The sequence below is a fragment of the Brassica oleracea genome, chromosome C8, assembly GCF_000695525.1.
Source record: "Brassica oleracea var. oleracea cultivar TO1000 chromosome C8, BOL, whole genome shotgun sequence".
In the NCBI taxonomy this organism is placed as follows: Eukaryota; Viridiplantae; Streptophyta; class Magnoliopsida; order Brassicales; family Brassicaceae; genus Brassica; species Brassica oleracea.
The window spans coordinates 36,387,931-36,398,759 of NC_027755.1; the positions used below are offsets into that span (position 1 = coordinate 36,387,931).

General features: G+C 34.0%; 1 protein-coding gene across 1 annotated transcript; it reads left to right on the forward strand.

Annotated features, from left to right (window-relative positions):
• Positions 1–9,023: 9,023 nt before the first annotated feature.
• LOC106311174 (mini zinc finger protein 3) lies at positions 9,024–9,446 on the forward strand. Its single transcript, XM_013748399.1, has one exon. The coding sequence runs from the start codon at positions 9,111–9,113 to the stop codon at positions 9,375–9,377; it is 267 nt and encodes an 88-aa protein (XP_013603853.1). The 5' UTR covers positions 9,024–9,110; the 3' UTR covers positions 9,378–9,446.
• The last annotated feature ends 1,383 nt before the right edge of the window (positions 9,447–10,829 follow it).

Below are 10,829 nucleotides of genomic sequence, written 5' to 3' on the forward strand. Positions count from 1 at the left end.
TCTTTTTTTGGTTACGGGCCAAAGGCCCAACATATTGTTGAATTTCTTTTTGTTTGGATTCATATGTTTTCGGGCTGGACATACTTAATTTAGTTATTGTCATTATTTTTGTTTGGGTTTCTAAACCCAAATTTGATCATTTGTCTTTCTAAACCCAAAATTTAAACATTTAATTATTGTCATTGTTTTTATTTGTATTTCTAAGTAAGAAAAAAGAATCTGAAAATCTGATATTGTATATAATCACTAATTTCATAATTTTTTTAATTAAGTATTAAATTAAATAATTAATTTACTTTATGACACCTGTTAAAAAGATTTACAGATCCGCCATTGGTGACATGCATAAACAAATAATAGAAATAGTTGGAGAAAGGTAGATTAGATTTAACCCTTCCAACCATAGTTTAGATATAAGTAATAGTTTTGGCAATCATTTTGGGCCCTATGTTTTGTTTGGTCCTTAGAGCATAAATATCGCCGACCCTTAAAGGGATTCTTGCACTGTTCACGTCAGTGGACTCCACCAAAAAAAAGAAGAACCGGTTACTAAAGTTGCAAAATAAGGACCGCTTTTGAAGATGTCCTTGCACTGTTCGCGGGCTTCACTGACACGTGGCGGCCCGCGATTGGTTAGTTTTTAATTTTTTTTTTAATCAGACAAAAAAGTAATAATAATAAGAACCTCAAGTGGAGTTTTAGCGTTAATCATGCTCTTAACTTGTTTCTCTATATATCTATAAAATAATATAGTTAAGTTAATCAAATTATTTGGGTTATAAGAGCACCATTAGTGTTTGATATCTCAGAAAGAGTACCTAACAATTAAAATATTAATAATTTGAATATAATTTAATTAACTATTAACAAGTAATGTAGTAACATGTGAGAGAAGCAGAGTAACACGGAGAAGAATCGATTCTTTAGGAACGATCGTTTCTTCTTCTCTCTTTCTTTTTCATTTTTTTATTTTTTAAATAGGTAGAAGCGGTGCAACATATCTGCGATGCGCATGCTCTAAGACCAGCTCCATCGGTGAGCTCTTAAAGGAGTTATTACCATTTAAGAAAAATGAAAAGTAATTAATATTGGTGAGAGAGTATAGAAAACATTCTTGTCATTGATGTTTAAGGATCGATTCCTAAGTTTAAGTGACAGATGTCACTGCATCACTGTCTCAATTGGTCTCACAAAATTAATGCATAATTAAATTATTATAGTAACATTATTTTTTTTGGTTTTAGAAACTCTTACCGGTTACAACCGACGGAGCTGCTCTAAGATTCTAGGTTGGCAACTTCACAACTCCTCACGAGGAGGGCATGGTTGGTGACTGGTGAGAAACAAAGAGACTCTACACACAAATGTTAAGAACATCCCATCTCTCTTTCTCTATTTCAAAATTGTGATGAATGCGGTCTTCACTACTTTGTGTATTATTGTAGGAATACATTATTATTTATTTCTACTATAATGCCAATGCAACGCAATGAACTTAATTGACAAGGCAGGGAACTTAATTAGCGTTACTATTATTAACTACTCAATGGAGATGGAGAAATTTCTGAACTCGTCAAGAGATCGAACAAGAACTCACTGTGAATTTCTTTTTCTATTTGACACATCAAACTTCCTGACATTCTCCCATGATTTTTGGCTTTTAATTTCCTAACGATCGACGCATTTTTTTTTTGAGACTTAGCATTTTGTTTCCAAATAAATCATTATGTTTACAAGGATACTACTTTTCTTAGAACACGAAACTGAAATAAAGTTGAAATACAATTTAACCAAAACAAAACCTTACTATCTGCTATATCAATTACAATGATTAGTAAATGTCGAATGAAAACATGTAAATGATTTGCGTATAGATTTTTTTTCTTTTATCAAGGTCTTCATATATAGTTTAATATTTTTTGTTCTTCCTTCGCACTCTAAAACCCCGTCGTAAAGTTTTGGCCACTACTGTTAACTACTGTCATATAGTCTATAAATTTAATAATTTATATAGAGGAAATAAATTTTTATTTTTGATCATTGTAGGGTATGTATAGACGAGTCGCATGGGTTATTGACGTATTGTCTTTTGTGTAGCAAATGGGAGCCACATAGTTTGCGTCATGTTACAAGAATCACTAACTATCCATATTAACTCATTACTAATTAGCTAGAATTCAAAAGGAAAAAAAAATACATGTTCATCAGTCCAAGCGACCTTGTTGGTTAAACAAAATAGTAGTATCAAACTTAAAAACTTAGCTAACTATACATCGACAAAAAAGGAATTGAATAAACTTAAGATTTTATTTTTTACAGAACTTCATTTTTATAATATAATATTTATATGGTCTGAATGAAATATTCCAACTTGAATAAACAAATAAACGCTAAATTAACATCTACATGCTTGAGACACAGGGAAACATATAGACATAGATACATGATTGATACAAGCGCAAGATAATATTGTTTAATATGGTTTTAAAAACATCAATAATCATCAAGCTATAGAAACGTATTTAAATGTCTTATATATAGGTTTTGATTTGTGAAATTTTCAGTAGAAAACATAAAGGGTCGTTGAGTCGTTCACTCGTTGTTTTTTTTTTCTTATCTAAAAGGCTATCTAAGACTCGTTGTAATACCATCATATACATGTGAAAGGAAAACAAATATTAGAGTGACCATTATGAGTTTATGAAATTATATACATATTTTTGCCAAACAATTTTTTTATCTACATACGAAGTTGTTACGATCTGACCACTCAAGTTTTGTATGAATCCAAAGTTCAAAAAGAAAAAAAAATTGTATGAATCATGCAATTTCATTTTTTCCGTCATTTCATGTGCCAGTATCTATCATGCATAATATCTTCCTCTTTAGTAATTTTACTTATACGAGTAATTATTTTCCAATAGGTTGTTAATTTTTCATTAGATTTTTGGTATATTGAACAGAGATATTGTTTTAATTTATAAAATGTATAAAGTTTATTATTTTTATATTGTTGTTTGAACTTGTCAGGTAAATTGAGTTTTGTGGAAAAGTTTATGTAGTTTACGGAAGTGCATCAGTTTTTTTTTTTTTTTGAACAAACCGGAAGTGTATCTTTTTCTTCCAAATGTTACTGTGTTAAAGCATCATTAACCCTACAGCCCCATTAAGATCTCTTAGTGATTTTTTTAATAATAAATGATAGCTAAGAACTTTAGTTAATAAACACCTGGTTTTTGTGCTTTAATGCTAGTCAAATAAGGGTTCTTAAAAATAATAATAATGATAATCATGTGATTCACTCGTTAAGACTTCAATACTAGATACAAATGCAAGTACAAATCATGTGATCACTCATTATATTCTACTAAGGATAATCAGCCACTACACTAAAGATTACTATATTCCCAAACGATATAGGATCTTAAACCAAAGTTGCATACTTTAACATGAACAGACTCAAGACTTACCTTTTACGTAACTGAAGAATATGCTTGAACTTTCTCAAGAGGAGATCCAGAGGAGTGGAAAGCAATCAAGTAATCACAAATATGCCAACTGAAACAGAAGATTCCCAGCTGAAGTAAATACAAGTGGAAGACAATCATCATACACACATACCTTTCTACTGGATCATTCAAACTGAGAAAGGAAAGAGAAGAAAACACTAAACCTAGATTCATAAATGCAAAACTATAAATACAAGACAGAGATGTATACTAGACCATTGGATTCTAGTGTTAAAATTGTGTAAACATCTGCCCATCCCGATTCATACCAAAGAAAAATATAACAAATTTTCAACACTTAACACTTCCAAGACACCAAAAAAAAAATTAAATACGTCACCCAAGCAGATGAATTTGATAAAGTTACCTTCCGTATCTGCTGAAAAGACGCTCAGGTCTCTGGTACGAGTTCTAGATGACAAGCGACCAACGTAAAGGCGAGTGTTTCCATGGACATACACTTGTCATGGTACTTCTTCTCTATAGAAATTTCTTCCAAAGCCTTGCACAACACTTGGTGAATCTCTTCTCTGTAATCCTGTTCTGAAATCATCTATCTTTAGTCAATAACTTGTGAAATGGAAAAATGAAAAGTGTCAATCTCAGAATATTTAGCCATCCACCAAGCATTGTATCTACTTACAGTATGGTTCTTATCGCTGCAATCATCAAAATGATGCCAAAAACTCAATGCACCGCTCTTCTGTAAAGCTTGCTGAAACAAAACAAGTGTCCGCATAAAGATCATCACAAGAGAAGAAACTTTCTACAACTTACACCACTAAGGACTTAAGACTAGTATAATCAAACAAAGGAATTTTATATAATACCTGGAGTGATATGAGAGAGTGGTCATGAACAAGAGAATCAAGGCCATACTTGCAGAGAGTAGATGTGACACCCCCGATCGTAGATGACCGGAAATGACACGGTCGATGTTTCTCGATGGTCGATCCGAGGTTCTCAGAATACTTCCGATCGCCTTAGACCAACAACCAAAGAATACCAACGCTCCTATCAGATATCACTCGAGGCTTTTCAACCCAAAAAATCAATACCCGATAGTTAGTTCGTCCGGACAAGGACTAGTATCATATGGAACCCGTACTTTAAAAACATTCTTTATATATCATTTAAAAGCATCTTACAAAATTTGTTATAAATTAACCTCGAGGTTTTTGGTCAACAAATCTTATACATAAGAAATATCAAAACGCCTTTGCAAGGATAATAAAACTACCACTGGCTAATGATGTTCCTTCCCATCCTAGAGTAAGGTCTCCCGTCTACTGGTTACCTGCATCACAAATGAGTCATGAGTAACTAGTTTACTCAGTAAGCCTAGTCCCGCACCCCAACATATATCAATAATATCACGAGCAATCAACACCATTTGTATGCAGCGGAAATATATTCCATAACTAATAAAAATACATAGATAAGGCCTATAATTCCATAGATGTGAATCTTATCTTAAACATCACCTCCACGACACCCGCCACTCACTCATACTTATAATATATATATACTAAACCCGGAAAACCACCAAGGCTAACCGAGCCTAGCGGGAAAATAAATATACCCATCATCTCCATCAGATATTCAAAGATTGAACATCTAACGCTGCATGCAGTTACACGGCCTTAAGGGTGCAACCCCATCATCGTGTCTTCGTGACCTTGTTCCGAATCGCATGAACAATTCACGGTAATGCGGGAACTTCGGGATAGTGAGTATACAATAAGACTTCACATGATTTATACTTATATATTTAATAATATAATATATTAGTACTTGAGAACAAGTACTACGGTTCGGAATAAACCTTTACGAACATTCATAAATATTTGTTAAGTGTTTACACTAAGTAAAAACCTCACCAATTCAATATTTGATCAAGAGACAAAGCCTATCAATCATATACATCACTTTTCCCTTACATGAAGAAAGCTGCAAGCAGCTGGAGCAAACAGCTTGTGACCAACATGTGACTTATAAAGAGCAAGCAGGTAAGCAAGAAGGTGCATGGCACATGACTAATCCAGCAAGTAAGCACACAAGCTGGTACAACTCATGAGACTGATTTAAATAACAAGCAGCTGAAACAATTCCTAGCCAATTCTCGACCAAACATTTTTCCGTCCATCGAATCTCATCTTGCTTTTATATAAACTCTTCCAGCTTGAATAAAAACCGACCATAATAATTAAAACTCGACCAGAACTATCAAGAGTAGGTATTTTGGCCACGAGACAGTCCCGTCGAGAATAATTCATCGGGTCGATTTTTATTTTTAATTCTGGTCGAACCAAATCCAAATTGGTCTAGTGAAATTTTTCTCTACCAAAATTCTATGTGCTCGTGAGGGTTATTACAGTAGAAACATGAGACATGAACTCCTTCTCGACTGAGAAGTCTCCGGTGCCGTCAATGAGAGACTCCACGGTGGTGAAAAAACCATCATAGCTTTCTGTAATTTCCCTTGTGTTCATCAATCCTCACAATCACAAATATAGCCATGATGGATGTGAAGGAAATAGTCATCTACTCGAAAACAAAACCAAAACACCAGTGATCAAAAGAAGACTAATAATCAAAAACACCAGCATTCAGAATCCCTAAAAGATATGGATCGTCGATTGTGAGGTAGAGAACCCTAGAAATCGAAGGGTGTGAGAAGTGAGGATCAGAGAAATTACCGAAGAAGGATCGTTGATCGGCGAAGTCATGATAGGCTTGAGACTGAGGGATGATGGGAGTGACGATCATCAGACGAGGAAGATAACAATCGCTGCTCTACATGAGTAAATAGAGATGTCAAACAAGTTTACCCATCCCGTTTTGTCCCGTACCGCAGCGGGTTAGTCGTCGAGCGGGTCACAGCGGGCCTGTCCCGCACGGGCTGCGGTCTTCAAAATGCCGGCCCAAACCCGTACCACATAATATATAGGCCTTCGCGGGCCGTCCCGCGGGACGCCTCCTTATCAACCGCCTGCTACAACTTATTTTATGAATGTTCAAGTAGAAGAGTTGTGTAAGAGAGTTGAAGAGAGCTCATTAAGCTTCACTGAAGCCTTATCAAAATCAATGTCACAAAGCTCTGTTTGTGCTTGCGTTTTTGAGTTAAAAGCCTTCTTTTGTTATCAGCATTGGCTTTTGTTAAGTTTGAATCTGATTGAGTTGTTGTCTTTGTAATAATTTGGCTCAAGTTTTGTATGTCTTCATCAAATCATCTCTCTTTTTAATTATTTGGATTGCAAAAAAAATCGTAAATCACTTTGCCAAGCTATACAAGTGACATGATATACAACTAACTTGTCTCCTAAATAACACCATTGTACTCAAATTTAATTTAAGAAAAACACTACTTCACAATACTGAAAATAAAACCAATCAATTTAAACAAAAAATATCACATTGTAATAAAACAATTCATAATTGTGTATAATAAAAAGAGAAAACAAATCAAAACACCACCAGAACTCGAATCGTCATCGCCGGAGTTCGAATCATCATCGCCGGAGCTCGAATCATCATCACCGGAGCTCGAATCATCATCACCGGAACTCCTTATGTTTTATGGGGGAAAAGTCACAAGAATCGCTTTCTTCTCACTCTCTTTCTCGTCTTTTTCAGGTAAAATAAGAAATGAAGAAAAAAAAATGCAGGTCCATGTAATCCCGCATAACCCGTTTCGACCAATCCCGCAAAGGCCCATCCCGCGAGGCCCGCAAATTTGCGGACCTAGAAAACCTCGTCCCAATACCGTCCCGCGACAGTCCCTTACGGGTCAGGCCCGCGGTCCAGATTCATGATTGCCATCTCTATGAGTAAATCATCCGCTTCTTCATAGTTCTCTTCCGTCTCCTGAGAGATTTAGAGGTTTGATTCTTCATGTCTCTCCTTTTCTGGTCCTTCGAGGAGAGCAAGAGATGTCGAGAGAGAGAAAGAGACGCGATGAATGACGGACCCATGTCTCATAAGAGACGTATTTTCTGGTCCTTAATTAAGAGACGTTTCTTCTATTAATGCATAATTTTTTTTTTTAAATCCTAAAAGCATTAAAAACCCCACCTAAGCAACTGCGTTAATCGTGCTCTTAGTGTGCTAAGGTCTTTTTTTAAAACTCGTCTTAGTTCAAAGCCTTTTGGCTGTGTACATATATACATCCTGTTTTAAAATAATGCATATTTTTAGAGTTCACATATATTAATAAATTATATTTTTAATTATAAATGCATAATTTTAAATTTATATATTTTATAATCCTAAAAAAAAAAATTTCAGAAAATGCAATTTTTTTGGTTTTAAGTTTACAATTACTCATTACTAGTTGACAAATATGCATCGGAAATATATAAAATATTTTTTTGAAATATATATATATTTTTTAAACATGTATCTTTTATGAATGGAGGGATTAGTTTATAAAAATTACAAACACAATCTAATTGCTATTTTAACCATCAGAAACGCGTCTTTTGTAATGGTGTCAGTTTTCTTCTAACCTATACAAAAATTCATTAAAATGCGGTTTTTGGGCACTGGTCGATCTTTGAATGTTAATAATAACTCTATTTTCTGACCTGTGAATTAAAATACGTGTATACCCACTTCCCGTACCGGTGAACCACGTAATTGTATTATATGTGGAGATTTTTTAGTACAGTATGTTAATTTTGAAGAAAATTAATATATAGTTTATTTACGCTAGGACGTAAATGGAAGTGCTTTTATAAGTTTAGAAAATGCGATTGATAATGCGATTGTACTCCAACAATCTGTCAGTGTCTATTGCTTGTGGAAGCCTGTCCCTTGGAGTGACTCGGATACGCATTTGATTTCTTTATTCAATTTTTTTTCATGATACGGTTAGTGGCTACCATTCAATTGGGGTTCTAATAAATTGTTTTCGATTAACTTTATGCGAACCGATGCACGTGAAAATAACGTTAAAATTAGGCTTGTTGCTGAGTTTTTTTTCTATATTTTTATTATATTTGAAAGACGCCCTTGGAAATGTAATGAACGTTAATTTTTTTTTTTTTTGAATTTTATAATTTAAATATTAGTAGATTTGCTCATAACATTATAATATAAACAAGCAATACCCATTTTAAAATTTGTTGATTAATATCTTCAAAAACTTCAAAAATAATAGTATTCACTTTAACTAACAAAAATATGGTTTACATGTAGACATACACTACAATAGATCACTAGCTAGGAAAGAACCCCATAATCTGTTGTACTTATCTAATGTTTTTTTTGAACTGAACTTATCTAATGTTACCATACATATATTTACCGTTATCAACCAAATTTATTAGTCATTGTCTTACTAAATATAGATAAATTTCATTTTACGATGACTTCTTTTTGAAGCGACCATTTTCAAATGCTGCGGCAAATCCATCTACATTGTCGAGATATATAGTCAACATTCAACAGCCCTATTATATAAACAAGGGCTATAAAGGGGCACTTGCAAGTACCCTTTTACTTCGTATCCAAAAGAGTCTCTGATCATTTCCCCCTCAAAACGAGATATTTGTAGAAAAAAAATTAGGGGTTTTTGTCTAAGGAGATCAGCTTAGGAAGATGAAGAGGAGGCAAGTGGTGATAAAACAAAGAAAAAGCTCCTACACTACGACTTCTTCTTCCAGCAACGTACGTTATGTTGAGTGCCAAAAGAATCACGCCGCTAATATCGGGGGCTACGCCGTTGACGGTTGCCGTGAGTTTATGGCAAGCGGTGGCGAAGGAACCTATGATGCTTTAACGTGCGCTGCTTGTGGCTGTCACCGGAACTTTCATCGGAGGGAAGTTGAAACGGAGGTTGTTTGCGAGTATTCTCCTCCGAGTTGAATCAACTATTTAGCGAAGATGGGGGAAAGAAGAAAAAAATACTATAAGAAAGGTATTGTTGATTTTTAATTAATAAAGGGGAAAAAAGTTCTGCTTTAGAGTTTGATCTATTCAGTTTTTTTTCTTTTAAAATTAGAGATGTATTTATGTATCCACATGGTCATTGATACTTACATTAACGCCAATCTATATGATTAATGATTCTTGAATCTTGGTGTGATGGAATGTTATATATACTTCAAAGTTCAAATATATGTGCCCTTGCCTTGTACGAGGTGTCTAATTTGATCTATTTAGAACTACAAACAATTATATTTAGTAACTTAAATGTCAAGACTTTTGAGAAGTATATGTAGAAAACAATGAGCCGACAATTTTTTTTGACGGATTCTGTAGACGTACGTAAACCATTCCCCAAAACGCAAGAGTGTCCAGTCTATACTAATCTTGCTAAGCTAATCGCAATAAGATATTATAGTTCATAGTATGCTAAAGTTGTTACCACAGATATAAGAAAAATAAATTCTTATTTGAATTGGAGGAGATGAATCCTTCTAAGATAAGAGCACTTCCGTTGAAAGAGATCAATCCTTAGAAGCACTTGCGATCTATATATTTAGCACATGTATGTGGTCAATGACAGCAACAGAAAATGGGGATATACAGATTTATAAGTGGGAACCAAAACTAATAAGCGGGTTATATTTTTGGCATTATTCTTATTCATATGGACCTAGTTTTATAGACGTACAAATAAAACATGGCACCAATGCAGACAAGTACCAATAATCATATGCTCTTCCGTTTGTCTCTTTCTCTCGAATATTTGACCCACCACTACACATACAAAAGATTCCGATAAATTATTCTAGACATAAGAGGAAAATAGTTTTTTAACTATTTCAGTGAAATAATTACTTCATTATGGTTATGGCCACTGGACAGTGTCAAAGTCTGTAGAGGTCATTTACAAATTTTAAATCAAAAATAAATTTAATAGTTACAAGGGAATATAAAGCCGGGTTGTTCGTTTACATGTTGAAGAGTTATAAAACTGGAAGTTGATATTCACTGCATCACTTGGATATCAAATTAAAAGACGTCCTGGGCATTGGCATTTTTTTTTGTTACAAGAACATATCGAGGTGGAGTTTCTTTTTATTAGTCAACGGATGGAGTTGATTCGTTCAAAAGAACGGATGAAGTTAATTTCCAATTTTCATGTGTGTGTTAATCATGATATTTTGATGCTTATATTAAAGCAATTTAGTTAATAACACAGAGGCCCACATTTCAAATCATGCTATCAAATTGTTTAGGTTCATGTGTTCGCTCAGTATCTTACGAAAGATAATCTGAAGCCTTTAAAGGGATTTTTTTTTTAACACAAATTTACTTTCATTGACACTCAATCTTCTTCGCTACAATCGAAAGAGAAAATTATCCAACCTC